Here is a 20,107-nt window from a genome sequence, read left to right as displayed (position 1 = left end):
AGTGCTGTGAAGGCTATCAGCCAACTGCTTGGCTAAGGAGGGGACTGCAGACTCTTACACTGGGAGGCTGGACTTCTGAACCAGGGACTCCATCAACCCTATTCTAAGCCACAGGAAGGCCAAACTCTTGGCATATCAGTGCTTGGAGAGCCTAGGAATTCTGACACCATGAGCTCAGATGCGCATACAGTGTAGGAATTGGGAACCTGTGGCTTCTAGGTCATATGTGACAAAGGCTGGGTGGAGAATATCTGGTGACTGCAAAAATGTGACCATGTACTTACCACACAATGGAACCATTTCTGCTGTTGCAGCTTTATGATTCATTATTTCTGATGAGAAGATGGGGCACTTCCACAGTTGTGTGGGCTGCCCAGGAGAGGGGGATCTGGGATCCATTCCCTAGTAGGGCTCTGTAGGGCTTTGTTTAGAGAAGGTCAATTCTGGGGATACAGTCCTGGAGTAATTCAAGCCAAGACTTGGTTTTACCAGGAATCAGGTTAAGGTGAGGCAAATGAGAAACACTCCTTGAGCACAGTATTTATTTCATTTTATTTTTTTGTGGTACGTGCCCCTAGCAGGAACTGAACCTGGGACTCTCTGGTCCTCAGGCTCAACCATTGAGCCAAACTAGCCAGGGTTTGAGCATAATATTTAAAGAGGCACCAAAAAACTCAGTAACCAAGATCCATATTTTAATGTAATATTTTTAAAAATAAAAATTATTGCAAAACATCCACAGTGAACAAAATATCAACATGTAAAATAAAGACAGGCTGTTGTTTATTTATGACCCTGCATCATTTTGCAATGGGAACAGTCATTTCAAATCAGCCCACATTCCCAGGCAAGTCACTGTTGAGTCCCTCGCCAAGGGGCTTTATGAGGGTTGAAAATAGCGTGGGAACATATTGGGCAACACAAAGCTTTATATATGGTCATGTTTCTTATTTTAGAGCTTTTATCCTCTTTTTTTACTTGGTTCAAAATATGAAGAATATTTTGGTAAGTACACACAGGGACTCATATTTTTCCTTTTGCCCCAAACTCCAAGCAAGATGCTGGTTTTTAGGAGAATAGAGTCTAGTGAAGTGATCTAGTTGTTCAACCTTAAGCAAATGACTTAAATTCTCTGCCTTTCTATTTTCTCATCTATGATATGGGAATAATCATACCCACCTCTCAGTGCTGCTGTGAGGATGAAGTGAGGTGCTAGCACTTAACATACACCTTGCTACAGACGCTAAGACAGCATTCAGCTCCTTCCCTCTCTCTCCTGCAGGAGTTGTTCAATTAGCTGGACAGTTCCAATGGTCCCCCAGTGGGGCTGAGTTTTGTTCCCTTGGGTTTGTTGTTGTCATCTGTCCTTTTCTGGGGAGAGCAGAGGGAACTTTCACACTCAGCTGAAAAGCAACACTGTGACTTTGGTTGGAGTCAGCTCTGCTTTTCTTGATAAATGATCCTGGTCATTCTAAACTTTTTTTTTTTTTGTCTTTTTTACATGCCCTTCTGCTTAGGACATTACACACAACAACTTACTCTAGCCCTCTTCTGAACAGGCCAAAAATAGCAAAGTCCTGCAGGCATTATTGAAACACCAAAAACAAACTAACAAGCAAACAAACAAAATACCATTCATGTACTTTAGAATTAAAGGTCAGTATTGTATTAGTCAGTTTGGGATGCCATAACAAAATACCGCAGACCAGGAGGCTTAGCAACAGAAAGTTATTTTCTCGCAGTTCTGGAGGCTGGGAAGCCAAGATCAAGGTGCCAACTCATTTGGTTTCTGGTGAGAGTTCTCTTCCTGGCTGGTAGACAGCCACATGCTCACTGTGTCCTCACATGGTGGAGAAAGAGAGAGCTCACTGGTATCTCTTCTTATGAAGACACAAATCCTATCAGATCAGGGCTCCACTCTATGGACACTCTCATTTCACCTTGCTTACTTTCTTAACCCAAATGCAATCGCATTGGAAGTTAAAGCTTGAACATATGAATTTTGGGGGAACATAATTCAATTCGTAGCAAGTATAAACTCAAGGGTTTTTTTAAATTTTTATTTATTTATTTATTTATTTTGAAGTTAATTTTTAAATTAAATTAAAAATTTTTTTAATCCTCACCCGAGGACATTTTTGCATTTATCTTCAGATAGAGCGGGAGGGAGAGAGGGAGGAAGAGAGAAACATCGACATGAGAGAGACACATCAACTGGTTGCCACCCACACGACCCCAACCGGGGCATGTGCCCCAAACTGCAACCGAGGCATGTGCCCTTAGCGGGAACCGAACCCTGGACTCTCTGGTCCGCAGGCTGATGCTCTAGCTGCTGAGCCAAACTGGCCAGGGCTAAACTCATGGTTTTTAATATATAGGTAAGTATATATAGAAATAAATCTAGCTATAAATGTATGCGCATGTTTGTATGTGTAAGTGTATACATGAATATGTATATACAAGAACATACACAACACACACATTCCCCAGCTGTGTCTGCTGAGTGGGCCTAGAAGCGGCAACACTCCAAAAGGGATAAGCACATTTAGCACCTGGATATTGATTTTTCAATACCATTCTTCACAAAAGGAACCATGGCTCCTTGGAGAGGTAATTGGCTCTACCACTGGAGTTGAAGAAATTCAAGATGGTCCTAGAACATCTTGTGTTGGAACATAAGGAATAATGAAGATGTGTCAAAAAGACTAGGAGTCAGTTCATAAGTACTCCCATTAGTCAAATGCAGAGCATCAAAATAAAATATGACAGTAACATGTTATAACCCAATGGGTAAAATAAGAATACCTAAGTTCATTGTAATATAAATAAATGAATAAGTAAGTAAACAGAGGAGACAAAAAAATGCCTTCCTTATGGTAGAATGACAACCAATAAACATAGAAGAAATGAGGCAGTTAGAAAACCATTAGTGACTACTAAACCAGCTTTGTGGCCTTTATAAGAACAAGAACTGTGGTAGTTTTGCATATTTTTTCTCTGTTATGTATACATGGCATTTTTGGACATAATAAACGTTTTTTCCCTCTCCCTTCTCATTTTCATTTCACATGTAAGTTGTTAGAAGTTAATGTTACAATTTAGTCTGTAGGTAACAGTATAGTCTATGGGACTATGACAATCTGAGAAGTATTTAATGTAGAGTGTTGGGACTGTGTGTCTCCTCATTTTGGAGAGAGGGTGGGAACTTCTTCACTTGTAAGAAAGATAGCTGTATCGCATTAGGTGGAAATATGGAGTTCTTTCATTGTTGTATGGCAGTCTAAATATATAGAGAAGGTTGCATGTGGAAGTTGAATCTCCGAAGGCGTGAACTGTGCCCTTATCTCTTTGATACTGGAGCAGTCCTGTAAATATTTTTCCTTTTCCAGCTGGCGCAATGCTCAGCTCTGTCAGTAGAGGGTGCTGGTAAGACTATGGGAGGAAAGAGTTCCTCCCTCTGGCTCTGCTGTGCTCCTTCACCTCTGGTTCTCTAACAGGCTCCTTCAGCTTGCCTCTCCAGTGCCCCCTCCTGGAGCACACGTGGCTTCCCAGGTGCCAGGATCCTGTAGTGTGGGCAGCATCTTCAGTGCCTGGGTTCTATAGCACTCGGCAGCCAGCAACACACAGTGGCTAGCAGCTTCCCTTGGCACTCCCTTGGGTGGCCTAGCAATGACCTTTGAGGTGCATTCTATAGCACCTTCTGCATGATTTCCCCCAGCACCCCAGATGGCTGATTTGCAGCAAGTTCTACCAGTACAACCTCAGTGACTTCTTTGCCATTCAGTGAGCCACAGCTATGTCCTCTCTAATGAGGTCTGAATCCCGGCCTTCATGGGGTAGGGGAAGAAGAGACCTCTTCCGTCTATCTCAGCCCTAGGGGTAAAGGCTACTCCTTATATATTAATTTCTTGTATTCTTTAGAGTTCTCTTCTTTAGCTTCTTATTACCTAATCCTTCAGCACTCGAACCCCCTGTTATAGTAAATCATTCTTTATATTGAAGTTCCTCTGTTCAAATCCCTGTGTAGTTTCTGTCTCCTGATTGGACTCTGATACAGTGGAGAATGGTAAGGTTGGCAGGATGGTGCAGAAGGATGAGGAGCCTCAGGTGAGAGCAGGTTTTTGTCTTGTAAATCAGGGCTGCACTGAGAACCAGTGAGCTGGGTGTCAGACTCCTTTAGAAAACAACACTGATAATAAAGCTAACACCTGTGGAGCTCTGAGCACTTTTCGTCTCATTTAATCCCACAACAGCCCTCTGAGAGAGTGCCAGTGCTATTCATCTCGTTATAGCAATGAAGAAGCTGGGGTTAAGAAACTTGGAGGATATCGTATGTTCCAGTTACAACTGCTGCATAACAAACCAGCCCAAAACGCAGCAGCATAAAACAACCATTTTATTATGCTCACGGATTCTGTGGGTCAAGATGTCTTAAAATGTACTCAGAATTTTGGTTTTCTTCATGAATACTGAGGCCAACATATCAGGAGATGACTGCTATTGAAAAGATAGTTTGTTACAGTTCCCAAGAGGAGGGGACCACGCCATGCCACACAGGGTGGCTTGGGAAGCACCAGGGTCGTCAGGAGGCGGAAGAGCAAGAGAAAACATGGGCCTGAATTTTTACTGTAGTTTTCGTGAGAAGAAACAGCCCAGGCAAAGTAAACAGGCTAGACAGATTTAGGATCGGCTAGTATGAATAATTCCAGTAGGCTCTGGGCATAGAGATTGTCTCTAGTTATCTGATACCTGGCCCTGGAATGATTCGGGCAGAGGAATGTTGCTACCTGGAGTGGAAGAGCCACTGGAGTGGAGGAGGTGGTTTGAAGTTTGTATTCAGGCTTGGTTGGTTTGCACGTCAAAAGTGTGTTTGCCAGCAAGTTGTTTGCTATCTCTAGGAATTAGCTAACCCTATGAGGGGCAGGTCGTCCCTGGATCTGCAAGGTCCCAAAATACCAAAACATCATAAAATACAGAAAGTAAAAAACACGATTGATACACAGAAATTCAGAGCACAGTGGGAGCGGCTTGTCTCTGTGCCACAGTGTCAGGACTTCAGCTGGAAGTCTTGAACGCTGACAGCTGGGGGCTGAAATCATTTGAAAGCTGATTTCTGATGCGCCTGGTGCCTCAGCTGGGAAATGTGAGGCTACAACTGCTGACAGGAGTGCTTAGTGGCTTCTCAGTGTGACCTGGAGCATGTGGCCTCAGAGTAGCCAGACTTCTCCCACGGTGGCTCAGAGCTACAACTGTGAAGTCTAGCGAACAAGGCAGAACTGTATTATCCTTTTTGACATTTCTGCCATTCTGTTAGTTACAATCAACTCACAACCTGCCCAGATTCAAGGGAAGGGGACATAGATGGGACCTCTTGATGGAAGGAGAGTCAAAGAATTTGTAGCCATTAAACAAACAAACAACACCACAGAGTGAAACTAGGATTCAGACCCCAGCAGTTAGGCTCCAAAACCAGCTTGCTTCATTATGGTGCTGTTTTAAGAAACAGAAATGCTGCCCGGCTGGTGTTGCTCAGTGGTTGATCACCAACCCATACACCAAGAGGTTGCCAGTTCAATTCCCAGTCAGGGCACATGCCCAGGTTGTGAGCCTGATCCTCAGTAGGGGGCATGCAGGAGGCGGCCAACTGATGTTCTCTCTCATCAATGTGTTTCTATCTCTCTTTCCCTCTCCCTTCATCTCTCTAGAAAAAAAAAATCAATAAAGAAAAAATTTTTTTTTTTTTAAAGAAACAGAAATGTGTTCAAGTTAGCTCAAGTAACGAAGAGGGGAAGGGTTACTGTAAAGCAGCAGTGAGTTCACAGAAATGAAGTCCAGCTGAATAACACGGAGCAAGTCATAAGCAGCTCTCATCATCTCTTGTCTCTGCAGAATTGGCTCTGGTGGTTAATTTTATGTCAACTTGACTGGGCCTTGGGATGCCCAGAAATGTGATTAAGCATTATTCTGGGTGTGTCTGTGAGGTTGTTTATGGATGAGTTTAACATCTGAACTGGTAGACCTAATGACAGATAGCCCTCCCTAATGTGGGTGGATCTCATCCAATCAGATGAAGACCTGAATAGAACAAGGCTGATTCTCCCACGAGTAACAGGAAACTCCTCCTGCCTGATTGTTTGAGCTTGGACATTGATTTTTTTTTCCTGCCTTCAGATTCAAACTAAAACATTGGGTCTTCCTAGGTCTCGAGCCTGCTGCCTTCAGACTAAACTACGCCGTTGGCTCTCCTGGGTCTCCAGCTTGCTGACTGCAGATCTGGGGACTTGTCAGCCCCCATAAATTCATGAGTCAATTTCTTATAATAAATCTATTCTACCCACCTATCTACCTACATATCCTGTTTCTCCAGAGAGCCTAGGCTCTTTTCTGCAGACCCGCTGCCTCTGCCTACTTCTCTTCTCCTTCTACTCTGCCCCTTTCTTTTCTCCTCAGACCAGCTTCCCCTGCCTACCCAGAACTTCTACTCCCCACAAACTTGCCTAGTGCACTGGCTGCAGTTACCCAGCAGGAGCTGCACCCAGAAATGACCGTTCAGTCAAATTCCAGAAGAAGGAATCCGATAGGCCCAGCCAGGGTCAGCAGTGGAGCAGGGGTAGGGACAGAGCCTTAGGTATAAATATACCATCTAAATCTAGAACCACTGCTCCCACAGGGGCTGCGGCTGGGGAGAAGTCCTCCACGGAAGAGGCAGGCCTCCCAAAGCATTTAAACTCCACTGAAGATTCTTGTTGCCTCTCTTGATCCTTGCATGCCATGATGCTGGCTATTTTGGCATCTTCCTGATGGGTCAGGGCAAGGTCCTCTTAAGTCTCTAGTGGCTTCTGTGACCTTTGATCTCTTTGAACTGTGGCTGCAGTGTCCTACTCCACCTGTCTAGGTTGGGGAAGGGGTTGTTTCTTGGCAGTACAGAGAAAACCAGAATTGAGGAAACTTCCGTGATTCACCACATCTTTATGAGGCCCCAGTGGTGATGGGAGGTTGGAAACCCAAGTGTTGGTGGAGCAGAGACAGCATTTGCTTTTGCCGTGTGATAATGGATGATGTCTGAGTGGATGATGTCTGGTAAAGAGTCTACTATGAGACTGGACTTCGGGGGAAAGTTTGCGGGTAGAGCAGACTCGGGAACTCTAAAACAGCTGTCTAGTGGTCTGGAAATCTAAGTTCCTAGCTTAATCTGTCTGAATCTCATTTTCCTCAACTGTCAAATGAAGGTAATGAATTACTGATCTCACAAGGTTGTTGCAAGGGCTAAGAAGGTGATATAGGCTAAGCACCCAGCACAGAACATCATTTGACTTGGGACCCTGGGCTCCAGCCCAACACTTGGGGTCCACTCCTCCTGCTTTAAAGTTCCAGCTGTGGGCCTTGCCAGTGTGGCTAAGTGGTTGAACATTGACCCATGCACCAAGAGGTCACCAGTTCGATTCCTGGTCAGGGCATATGCCCAGGTTGTGGCCCGATCCCCAGTGGGGGGCATGCTGGAGGTGGCCTATCAATATTCTCTCTCATCGATATTTCTATCTCTCCCTACTTCTCCCTTCCTCTCTCGCTCAAATCAATAAAGAAAAAAAAAATAAATAAATAAATAAATAATTTTTTTAAAAAGTTCCAGCTGTGGGTGGGCTGGGGGAGTGAAGGGGAACAAATCCCCCTTTTCGGGGCCCCTCCCATAGGTGAGAAATGGAAACAGCGTGTGCAGTCCGGCTCCCCAAGCGCACATCCTGAGGCCTGTGACAACCACACCCAGTCTACTGGCCTCTTGCCTGGCCCCCTACCCGCTGAGCATTTCCACAAAATTGGGACCATTTTCTCTGTTGCTACTAAGGTGCAGTCCTCTGATGTCTTGCCTTCTGGACCAAGGCCAAAGTCCTAGATACGTATAGCGATTAAACACCTGCATTCCGACATCAAATATTTGAATTTCATTCTCCAATAGCTATGTGACATCAGGTAAGTCACATAACCTCCCTGTATTTCAATTTCCTCATTTTAAAGTGGAGGTGGTTTTATTTTATTTTATTATTTTTAAAAATTAACTAATTTATTTATTATTTTATTTTATTTTTGTTACAGAGGTTTCTCCTTTTTTCCCCCATTGACACCCTCCTCCCCATCCCCCCCACCTCGTCCTCGGCTTTGTTGTCCATGTCCACTGGTTATGCGTATATGCATATAAGTTCTGTGGTTTATCTCTTCCTCCCCCCGCACCCCCTATTCTGAGGGTTGTCAGTCTGTACCCTACTTCCACGTCTCTGAGTCTACCCTATTCCTCAGATTGTTATGTTCATTATATTCCACTAATAAAAAGTGGAGGTGGTTTTATTTTTATTTTTTATTATTATTATTTTTTAATCCTCATCCGAGGGCATTTTTCCATTTTTTATTCAGATAGAGTGGGAAGGAGAGAGAAAGAGAAACATTGGTGTGAAAGGGACACATCAAGTGGCTGCCACCCGCACGACCCAAGCAGAGCTGGGGACAAACTGCAACCGAGATACACGCCCTTAGCGGGAACTGAACCCGGGTCTCTCGGGACCGCAGACCTACGCTCTAACCGCTGAGCCAAACCAGCCAGGGGGGAGGTGGTTTTAATAACCCCTATCTCACAAGGCTGTTGTGAAAAGCAAATGAAACCAGTGTGGAAAGTACCTAGGATGGCACCAGGCCCATGGTGATTGCTCTGCAAATGTTAGTCGTTACTATTGAGCCACTGTCACTTTTACTCAAGGCTGCCTGGCACAGTGGTGTGATTCTCAATCCATCCCGGCTCAGGTCGTCTGCCCTCATAGGTGAGGCCCCTCCTTGCCTCCAGGAATGTGGTCCTCTGGGGTCTGCACATCCCCATCTCAGGTCTCAGCAGGAGGTAATCTGAAGTACCTCATGGGCAGCTGCTTAATGACATGGTCTCAGGGGTAGCTCCCTTGGTCATCCAGGGTTAGTTATAGTCTTAGGGACCCAGCCTTGCCAGTCAGCCTCAGGCGGTACCCATGGCTTCTGGTCTGATCCTGGCCAGCTTCCCCGGGAGTGAGGGCTGAGCTTTGCCAGAGTTGAATGCCTTCAGCACTTGCTCAGGACCATCACATGGTCCTTGCCTTTGCCCAGAGGTGCTTTGTGGTCCCAGCAAAGGCTAGGCATTTCCTGGGGGCTGGGTTAACAAGCTCAAGAGTCATTCAAAGTCCCACTCAACTCCACCCAGAAGGGACCTCCACTCACTACCCCAGGGGCTTCTCTTCCCACAGCCTGGTAGGCACCACTTGGGAACAGGCCTGAAGGCGTGAGCCTCTTGGCCCACAGATGAGAGGGCATGTGCTGGCCTGCCTCACAGACCTCCTGCACAGAGCCCCTTGCCCTGTAGCTGCAGGGGACTTCCTGCTTGGGTGCTGTCCCACAGGTGTCACAGAGTGAATACTGGATTGAGTCAGGAGACCTCAATTATAATCTTGGCACTCACATCATCAACCAGCTGAGTGACCTGGAACAAGTCACTTACCTTCCCTGGGCCTCAGTTACTCATCCTCCATAAAATGAGAAGCTTGGAGTCAATGATCTTTAAGGCCTCCGTCAGCTCAGGCACATAATTGTAGGTATTCAGGAAATGCTTATTTAGTAATTTAATGATAAAATTCAAGGCAAAGTTCTGCAGTTTAAGGCACCCATCTTTCTCACTATGCATTTTGCTGCTGCTATTAACTGATTAGTGTCAAGTGCCAGCCCAGGGCCTGGCACATAACAGGTGTTAAACCAATGTGAGTTGAATCCACATATGCAGTACGTTTACAGTAGCCCAGGCTGAAGACAGAACAGAAGTGACTGAACAGTAAGAGCTGATCATGGGATCTCAGGGTTGGCAAATGTTCCTCCTGTCACAAGTTGCCTTTCCCTCTGGACACTGGGGCTTAGAGTATCTGTCAAGCAGCATTGCTCCTTGTTCCCAAGTAGCATTGCTCCTTGTTCCCAACAACCTAGGCCCTGCTTTTGCTCATGCTGTTCCTTCTCCTTAGAACACCCATGAGGGGCTGGAATTTACACTGCTTACAAGCTAATAAGCTAGCCTGCTATTGTTTTATACATGCTGACAGAAGACACAGGCTTGCTGAACCAGAGACAAAGAACTTACACTCTTAGCCCAGCAAGCAGCATGAGCATCATCATTACGTCTCTTTCCCTTGTCCCCACGGTTCATGGGAGAAACACAGAGAGCCAGATGTAACATATGCAGGGGGTTTGCCTCATAGCTGAGGAGTACCAAGCTTAGGAAACAAACCATTGTCCCCTCTTACCAAAACCACTTTTATAGTAAGCAGCAAGCAAGCCTACTCTTTGTCCAGGAGATGATGTTCCCTCATTCCTCAAAGTTGTTGGCTGCAAACACAACACTGAGAAATGGCTGGGGAAAGAGCAGTCATGGCCTTGCATTCTTGGCATACCCAGTGATAACATCCAGGGATGCTCAGAATCCATGGTGGACTGCCTCACCCAACAACACCCATCCCCCATCTCTGCTTGTCAAATTTTATCCATCCTCAAATGACACTTCATTCTTGCAGATTTCCTCACCTCCAATCATACATACTTTCTCCTTCCCTTTTGTATTTTCCTTATAATTCTCATCTATCCCTCTCTTTTGTGTCCACAATTGTTTCTCCCCTACCAGCAAGTGCAAACACTTTGAGGGCAGTTGGTCCTCTTCCTGCATTCTACAGCCAGATTGTTTGCATCCAGCAAGGGCATAGACCGTATTCGTTGAGCTGGAGGAATCAAGATCTTTGTGCATGGTTACGCTTTTGCAGAGAGTCTGCTGAACCGCACCTTGGAATGTCTTCAGGATTCCAGAGGCTAAAAATATCTCCCAAAACCACTGCATTGACTTCCTTGTAAGGAGTAGGACATGGCTGGTGAAGCTGGAGGGCTATGCCCACCAGGTGGCGCCCCACCCTCAACTTTTCAGATTTTTTTTTTTTTAAGTGAGGATTCTCTTCTCTGAATGTTCCTTTATTCAGTTAGGTTCCCCACTCACAGAGAGAGTTTGTCATCAGTCAAGCACTCAGATTCAGTCCCCAACTGCCTGTCCTAGCCCCAGCCCTCTCAAGATTGGCACCTGAGGGCACTGAGAATGTCCCTCCAGGAGAGTTGCTAAGGGATGCTGAGGGAAAAGCCTTGAAATTGGATTTGGACGACCTAGGTTTAAGTCCGCAAACTGACTCTCACTGGTAGTGTTTCTCTCGGCAAGTTACATAACCTTTCTGGGTTCCTGTAAGAGCAACTGAGAATAAAATACAGGAAAGTATATTAAAAAACTTTGAATGTGGACCTGGAGTCAGCCACACCCAGGCTAGTGTTTAAACCGTCACCCATCAGCTGTGTGAACACGGTCAACTTCCTTAACCCTCCAAGCCCTGGTTTTCCCATGAACAAATCAGAGCTAACAGCAGTAATTTTATAGAGCTGTTGTAAGAATAAGGCAGAACAATTAATATAAAGGGCTCATCATAGTGCCTAGTGTATAGTAAGCACTCAGCTCATAATGATCACATATATACTATGTATCCTTGGCCCCTAAAACAATGCCCAGTACTTAATAGGTACTTAATATCCATTTGCTAAAAGGATTTCACAGATGAAGAATCTGAGGCACAAAGAGGTCCTAGTGATAGGAAGTGATGAAGCAGCCTGCCCCTAGGGCTTGTACCTGGGGCCTCTACACCATGATGCCTTATATAGATATGAGTGCTACACATCACCATCTATTTATTTAAAATGTGCATTCAGCTCTGACCTGGTAACTTAATTGGTTAGAGCATCATCCTTGTACACCAAGGTTGTGGGTTTGATCCTGGGTCAGGGCACAGACAAGAAGCAACCAATGAATAAGTGGAAGAGCAACAGGATGTTTCTCTCTCTCGCTCTCTCTCTCCCCCTTCCTCTCTCTCTCAAATCAATTAAAAAAAAAAAAAAAGAGCAAAACATGCATTCAGAGTTTGCTCAGTACCTGTAGGTGGGGCTGTGTTGGCAGTGACTGGCATTAGTCCCCTGAGAAGCCACATATTTTTCCTCCCCCAAGAGGAGCAAGGCTACTGGAAGAGGGACCTGCTCAGCCAGGCCAGAGGTCATGGACTTATTCCACGATCAGGAGATGAGAGGCTAGTTCTGTAGAATAGGATTAGCTGGGGCCCTGATGTATGCACAGTCCTCAGGTCCACTGCTGTTTCTGCAGCCACTCAGCCATCCACTCCACTGACATTTACTGAATCTCCTATGTGCCAGGCACAGACAAAGATGGAAAGGCATGATGACCAGTGGTTACAATGCAGCCGACTCAGAACTACTGCAGAGGGATGCTCCGAGTGGGGACTCGAAAGAGTCAGCAATCAATAGTCTGGGAGGCTGGACCAAAGGGAGGAGCATTTAAACTGGGCAATGATGGATAGGTGACAGCCAAGTGTGGTCTGGGAATGAAAGGCATTCTGAGTTTATTTAGGAACCAAAGATGTTTGATAGGATTGACATACTGAGTGAGATCATGGGTAAAGAAAGGAAGTGGAAAATCAGGAAATTGGAAGTCGGTTGGGGCCAGATTGTGAAACATGCTTGTAGAAGAGATAAAGCCCTATCCTGTAGTCTGCAGGGGAACAGGGCAACAAGGTTGGTGTTTCAGAAAGCTGCCACAGTGCACAAAGGATGGATCAAAGGAGAGAGAAGGGAGACCAGTCACAATGACCAGTTTTGTAGTCTTAACCCCTCCCAGCTTTGTTTTCCTTCTCAGGAAATGAAGACACTAATTGTATATATCACCTGGGTTGTTTTGAGGCTCAAATGAGAATATATGTTAAGCACAGAAATAACAACAATAATGTAAAGCATCAGTAGGTCACATTACAGGCCATTTTGTCTAGTTGTTAAGTACATGAGCTTTGCTTTCTCTTGGGCCTGGGTTGTGTCCTGGCTGTGTCGGGTAGCATATTTTTAATCTAGGCAAGACTCTGTGGCAAGGAAGGTTGGAAAAAAGTAATCGTGTTACTGGGAAACCGACGAGACCTTGGTTCTTGTCTTCTTGAAGGAAAGATTTCAGTCAAGAAACGAAGTGCAGCAAAGCAAGCCAGAATTTATTGGCCACAGCAAAAACACACAGGACAATGAATCAAGGAAGGGCATGGAAGCAGCAACAGGAGAGCCTAGGCTGGGCGGCTTTGGCTCACTGGGAAGTCAAGAGAAAAGAGAGCCTTGGAGGCAGTATCAGGGTGTTAGCCTGGGATGAGCTGCCGCTGCCCGCTGGTTGCAAGTCTGGTGGGGTCCCTTGGAGCTTAGGGAATACGTGCCTGTGGGAATGGGGGAAAGAGTGGCACAGGGGTGCTCCCTTGGGGGAGAGCGCCGGCTGGGTCCTTTGTGTTGAGGATATTTCTCTCTCTTTAGCAGGTGGGACTCTTAAGGGAAGTCTCAGGGGAGGGTCTCAAAAGCATAGTCATCAGCATTTCAGGTGTGCTCCGTCAGGGTCATAACCTCCACTGATTGGTCAGTGCTAGGGGTCATTAGTTAATGCAGCTGGTCCTGAGGCAGCCACATCACTTGCCTGGTTTTGCTGCTTTCCTGGCCCATCGTCCTTGCTCTGCTCACGTCTGTCCAACAGCCTCTAACAACTGGACTTTGCTTTGTGGCCTGTGGAGAGTCAGTGGGGCCTCAGGAGCATGATGGTCCCTTTCTCTGACATGGAGAAGTCGGAGGGCTGAAACAAAAGCGGAGCCCAGCTTTGGACAGGATAAGTTTGAGGTGGGCACTAGCAGGATACTTCGGATGCCGGGGCGAGAATGGATGACAGCGCAGGAGCAGCACCGCCCTCCTCCAGCGCCAAGGAAGGGCGGGGGGCCCGGGGGGCGCTAAACTGGGAGGAAGGAGGAAAAACAGGGCCCAGCCAGATACTGGAGGGACGCTCCAAAAAACAGCTTTTCCCTCCAAGCCTGGACGAGGGCCGGTGGGTCAGGGCGGCCCCGGATGTGGCAAGCTTCGCCCAAGCTGGATGTAGCAGAAGGCCCGCGCCTGCGGTGGGTGGGGGTGGGGGTGGGGGTGGGGGTGCGGGTGCCCTCCGCCCTGCCCAGGAGTCAGGAATCCGAGCTGGCGCCAGCGGGAAGGGTGGCCCAGGGCGGTTAACAAGGCCGAAAAAGAGATGGCAGGAAACGGGGAGGAGCGAGTGGGGGTGGAGGCGGAGGAGGGGAAGGGAAAGGGCGGGCAGGAGGGTGGAGAGAGAGGGAGAGAGAATCCGAGCGGGGCTGAGCGGGGAGGAGAGAGGGGAGAAAGGGTGGGAGCAGGAGAAAGAGCGGAAGACTAGCAGGGAGCCAGGAGGCCGCGGAAGGCGCAGCGGGCACGTCGGCCGGGCCGCCCCCGCGAGCAAGGCGCCGCCATTCCGCTACTCGGGGCGCCGCCGCCGCCGCCACCGCGCCCGGGGGCCATGCTCCCGCCGCCCCCGCGCCAGCCGCCGCCCCAGGCGCGCGCGGCCCGCGGTGCGGTGAGCCTGCAGCGGGCCTTCCTGCGCGGCCCGCTGGGCGTGCTGCGGCTGCTGCAGCTGCTGGTCGGCGCCTCCTTCTGGATCACCATCGCCACCAGCAGGTACCAGGGCCCCGTGCACTTCGCGCTCTTCGTGTCCGTGCTCTTCTGGCTGCTGACCCTGGCCCTCTACTTTCTCACGCTGCTGGGCAAGCACGAGCTGGTGCCAGTGCTGGGCTCCCGCTGGCTCGTGGTCAACGTGGCGCACGACCTGCTGGCGGCTGCGCTTTATGGCGCCGCGACAGCCATCATGATTGACCAGACGCAGAGGCACAGCTACTGCAACCTCAAGGATTACCAGATGCCCTGCGCCTACCACGCCTTCCTGGCGGCCGCCGTCTGCGGTGGCCTCTGCCTGGGCCTCTACCTGCTCTCGGCGCTCTACGGCTGCTGCCGCCGCTACCAGGGCGAGCAGGAGGTGGCGTGAGGACGCCCCGCCGCGGGGCGGGGGGACCCTGAGGAGACCAGCGCCCCAGCCTTGTGTCGCCCCGCGCCTGTGCGCCCTGCCACCGTCCCTTGCTCTGCCTTCTCGCTGCCGCCCGCGCCCAGGCACCCTGACGCCCAGTTCCCACCGACGGCAGCGCCACCGCCCTGAAACCGGACCACTTCGCGGGATGCGCCGGCTTCAGGGACCCAGGCATCCGCATCTCAGACCCCTCCGGAGGCGAGACCTCGAGGTTCCTCTTCCCCTTCCCTGCTGAGAGCGAGACGTGGACAGGCGCCGCGTAGATCCGGGGGAGGCTCCCAAATTGTTAGCAGTCTTCTCGCTGCACCCCCGTCCCCTCCCTGCCGCCTCGCGGTGGGAAGAACACCCCTTTCCCTTGGCCCCTGTTCCAGCCGGGAGTGCTGTAAAAGGCAGGCATGCAGCCGCGGGTGGAGCTGGACAGGCCTCCACTGGTCCCGGGATGAGTGCCGAGTTTGGTTTTAGTTTGGGATTTTGTGAGCATCCTGTACAACCTTCCCGGCTCATCCCTCGGTGCTTTGATGTCTTGGGGGTGGGGCCTAAGGTGAGAACGGATGGTAAGGGCCCGTGGGCTATATTCTTGCCTCTGCCTGCTCGCCTTTGTCCTCCAGGTTCATGGAGGCCAGGCCCAAATGCACACTAGCTTCCCAGGTTCACCTTCCCAGCCTTATTTTCAAAGGCTTCTGCTCCACTCCCACCTCCCAATATCTTTTTGTGTTAGGAATCCTGCACGACTGCCAGGGAATGTTAGGGTGAACAACATTCAGTTTTACAGATGGAGCCCTAGAGCTTGCTCCTAAGAAAAGCCAGAGTAACATTAGAACCCTGTCTCCCGACTCCCAGTCTAGCGCTGTTTACATTAAAGCAGTGGTGTTTCCTGGGATTTTGGCTCAGGATTTACCCTCTAAAAGAGAGTTTCCAGGCTAAATGGGTTTGTCAAAGGTGCTATCCCTCCTTCTTGGAGAGTCACTAACATATCAAAGGCTCTGAGATGTCCTGTAAAACAAGACAGAGTAATAAGTGTTTACTGCTGCTGGGCCTGGACCACATTTTGCCACCTAAAGGTTCTCTTGCAGTCCAGACTATCATTTCTTCTTAAGGGGCCCGACCCATTGGCTATGGTCTGTTTGAAGATTTGGGGTGCTCCCTCTTTCCCAGGGACTTTCTCTAGTAGAGGGAGGGCCCAGCCCATGAGGGAAAACAGCTGCTCCTGACAGGCCAGGGAGAGACCTGGGAACTGGTGAATTTGAACATTCTTTTACATTGTTTGGGAAATGAAGCCAAAATTATCCAGATGGTTTCCCAGTCAAAAGGAACATCACCTGTAAGAGATCCTGGCATTGACTGTGACTTCGATCTCACTCACCAATGAGAAAAGAAAGCTCTCTGGAGCTGGGGTGAACAGCTGGCCTGGCTTCTGTAAGGTATGACACTTCTTGGTTTTCTGGAGGGGGTCATAGCCTTTGAATAAAAATATAGAACTCCTTTTCTAAAAGTTAGGGGGTTTTTTACATGGAAAGCAAGTTGGAGGGGTGACATTAATAACCACATGTCCAAAGAGTTGTGACAATTCAGTCTTTTTGCTAAATCCTTCAAAGGTTTACTCTTTGAAAAAGTTCCCCCCACCTCTGGATTGGAAACTAGAATAGGGGAAGCCGGATGTGTCTTTGTGAGCATGTTTTTGTTTAATTTATTAAAAAATGTTTTTTTCCTTTATTGATTTTAGAGAGAGGAAGGGAGAGGGAGAGAGAGATAGAAACATCGATGAGAGAGAACATCAATTGGCTGCCTCCTGCATGTCCCCCCCCCACCCCCCCCCACACACTCTGGGGATTTGGCCCACAACCTGGGCATGTGCTCTGACTGGGAATCGAACTGGAGACCTCTTGGTGCATGGGTTGATGCTCAACCACTGGGCCACACTGGATGGGCTGTGAGCATGTTTTTAAGGCATAGGTGGAAAGGTATTAGATTTCTCTGTCGTACATGTGAAGATCTGGGCGGGGGAGGTGGGCACTTATGGAAGTTTCTTGGTCACCGCAGCATTTATCTAACCCTCTGTGTGCCAGGCACTGCTCAAAGCACTTAGATATATTTGTTTCATTCTCTCAACAACCCTATTGAGGATTATTATTTCCTTATTCCATATGAAGAAAATGAGTCACAGAGAGGTTGAATAATTTGCCCAGAATCTCCCAGCTGGTGATAGGTGGAGCTAGGATTTGAACTCTGGCAGTTCAAACTCTTCAAGACCAGGCTATACTATATATATATAGTAGGGAGTCAATACATGTTAGATACTGTTAATGTGATTATTTTAATATTTTTTTAGTAAGTTTTTATTAATTTTTTTTTTTTTTTTAATCACCTGAGGACATTTTTCCATTTTTTGTTCAGGCAGAGTGGGAGGGGGAGAGAGGAAGAGAGAGAGAAACATCGATGTGAAAGGGACACATCGAGTGGCTGCCACCCGCACGACCAACCAGGGCCGGGGACAAACTGCAACCGAGGTACATGCCCTTAGCGGGAACCGAACCCGGGTCTCTCAGGGACCGCAGGCCGACGCTCTAACCGCTGAGCCAAACCAGCCAGGGCAGGTTTTTTTTTTTTTAGAGAGAGAGAAACATTGATGTGAGAGAGATACATATATCGGCTGCCTCCTGCACACCCCCGATTGGGGATCAAGCCCGAAATCTGGGCATGTGTCCTGACCTGGAATCGAACTGGGACCTCTCAGTCTATGGGATGACGCCCAATCCACTGAGCCACACCTGCCAGGCTAATATGGTTACTTTAAAAAATCACTTAAATTATGGTAAAATATACATAACCAAACTGACCATTTTTGAGTGGACAGTTCAGTGGCACTATCACAACCATGCATATCCAGAACTTCATCTTGCAAAACTAAACTCTGTACCTATTAAAATTGGGGTTATCTTTGTTTTCTCTCCTCTGGTAATTCTTCAGTGTCTCAGGCTGGCATGCTGCTGCCACACTCCAGGCAGGGTGACTGGTCCCTCAGCTCCCACAGCTGGTGCCAGCCAGAGCTGGGGGGTGAGCTTTGCTAGGACACTTGGGAGTGCCTCAGAAACCCAGTGACTGGTTCTTCTGTTGCAGTTTTCCATGCTGTAGGAGCCATGGAGATTCCCAGGGCCTGTTTCCTTGGATGGGCAATACCATCTGGCCTGTGTCAGCACAAGGTTTCACAGCGAGGAAAGGGAAGGACCTCTTCCAAGGAGCTCCCATCAGCACCATCCAATGGAAGAGCCAAGATGGGTCAAGATTCATTTTGCCTCAACATGAAAGAAATCCTGATTCTCTTTGTGCTCTGGCTTGGGTATAAGATTCCAAACACCTGGAACTGAGTCGTGTGCTTTTGTATCCTAAACAACAGGTTTTGGCTCCAGCTTTTGTTTCTTTTCCCTCTTCTTAGACCACCATCTAAGCTGCATCCTCAGCTCAGATCCAGGCCCCTGAGGATGTCTTTTGAGCTCCCCAGCCCATGGTGCTCTGTCTGTGGTCAAGTGACCTTACTCAGGAGCAGATTTCTTCTTGGCCTTCATGGTAACTTATCCATCCAGATGTGCCTGAAACATTCCAGTGCTCACTGGCTCTTCTAGATGTGCCTTCTGCTTGGCCTCCAGCTTGGCCTCCAGCTATTTCTCCAGATGTGAGAAGGATGGGTAAAATGGCCCCACACCCATCCCCGCCTTCCCCTTGAGGCCCTGTGTGGTGGGAATGTCGACCTGCCTGGCTCAGAACATTTGAATACTGGAGGCAGTCTCATTGGTCTCTCTGGGCCCCAGGACTCAGCTCTAGCCCAAGACCACTGTGCGCTGCCCCCAGACCAAAGTCTAGGACCACTTGCAGACCCAGGAGAGAATTTTTCCAGCATTCTACAAAGGCCAAAAGAAAGGGGGGGGGGGGAGGATGAGGGCCGGTAAGGAGAGGAAACCAATGTGCCTCATTTCAGAGTTCAGTGGTGATTATTATTACGCTTTCTGAATAAAGTTTGGTTTGTCTGATCTTGTGTGTATGTCTTCTCTTCTGGCCCCCTGCAGTTTCCCTCTGTGCCAGGCCCCCCAGCCTTCCTCCATCTTGTTATGCCTCACTGCCCTGTTGTCTACCTTCCCGGCTTCCTCTCCTGGAAGGGAAAGAAAAATGAGTTCACAGATTTCCAGTGCATTTCAGGCAGAACACAGGAACCGGAGGGAAAAAACAGCAGCCTGTGTCTGTCTCTGGCTAAGGCCAGAGGGAATTCCTGAGAGTTCTTTCTCGGCTCTCAATGGGCCATCTGATTGCGAAGCTCCATAGTCTGATGGGCAGACACGACATGGAGCCAGATGGGTCCTGTTGTTCAACCCCAACATTTTCCAGAAGGAGAGATGAAGCCCAGGGTGGGGTGGCAACTTGCCTAATGTCACAGTGTTGAGTAGGGGCGGAATGGGTCTCTTGGAGCCCAGACTCTGGTTCTTTTGTACAGAAACTGCTTGCTTTGGTGTTGGCTCCTGGACACACCCTACCTGGTTTCCCCCCTGCTTCTAGCCACAGCTTGCTGACTAGGTGCCCTGAAAAGGCAGGAGGGCAGTTAACAGGCTTCCTTGCTGGCTCTTCTCTCCTGTGCCCTGGGCATGAAGTCTGTAGCAAGGACACAGGAGTCTACCGACAGACCTCAAAACTGCCTTTGAACAGCTCCAGGCAGGGATTTGATTCTGTGTGTGCTCCACACCCACTCTTTCAAAGCATCCTCTCCAACATACAACACATACACCTTCCTCTTCGTGGTTTGAATTTCCAGGGTGGAGGAAAATGTCACGAGCTTCCAAGGTCCCTCCCTTACTTCTTTTTCTCTCTGTGTTTGTTCATAAATTTTACTCAAAATGAAAAGTGGCGTCCCTTTCTGCAAAGGCTGGTAAGCCCTCTGCTCTACTTTATCCTGGTGAAATATTTTGCAATTGAAAACGTGCTGCTACTTGCATTACCTTATTTGATGTGAAACGGTATTAGAGGTTGGAATTGGCGCTCCCATTCAATAGGGGTTGGAATTGGCGCTCCCATTCAATAGGGAAAGTGGCGTCCCAGAGAGAA

At 48.4% G+C, this 20,107-nt stretch overlaps 1 protein-coding gene across 1 annotated transcript; it reads left to right on the top strand.

The window, feature by feature from the left end:
• The first annotated feature begins 14,458 nt into the window (after positions 1-14,458).
• MARVELD1 (MARVEL domain containing 1) lies at positions 14,459-18,954 on the top strand. The gene is made up of 2 exons (XM_036265988.1): positions 14,459-16,440; positions 18,137-18,954. The coding sequence occupies exon 1, from the start codon at positions 14,459-14,461 to the stop codon at positions 14,978-14,980; it is 522 nt and encodes a 173-aa protein (XP_036121881.1). The 3' UTR covers positions 14,981-16,440; positions 18,137-18,954.
• Positions 18,955-20,107: the final 1,153 nt, after the last annotated feature.

Source organism: Molossus molossus, unplaced genomic scaffold, assembly GCF_014108415.1.
Source record: "Molossus molossus isolate mMolMol1 unplaced genomic scaffold, mMolMol1.p scaffold_m16_p_17, whole genome shotgun sequence".
Taxonomy (NCBI): Eukaryota; Metazoa; Chordata; class Mammalia; order Chiroptera; family Molossidae; genus Molossus; species Molossus molossus.
The sequence above is the reverse complement of the archived record's forward strand: the minus strand, read 5'-3'. Positions and strand labels throughout refer to the sequence as shown.

What these genes read in the sequence shown, in the direction of transcription:
- MARVELD1 (XM_036265988.1), top strand. Translation starts at nt 14,459, where the DNA reads ATGCTCCCGCCGCCCCCGCGCCAGCCGCCGCCCCAGGCGCGCGCGGCC.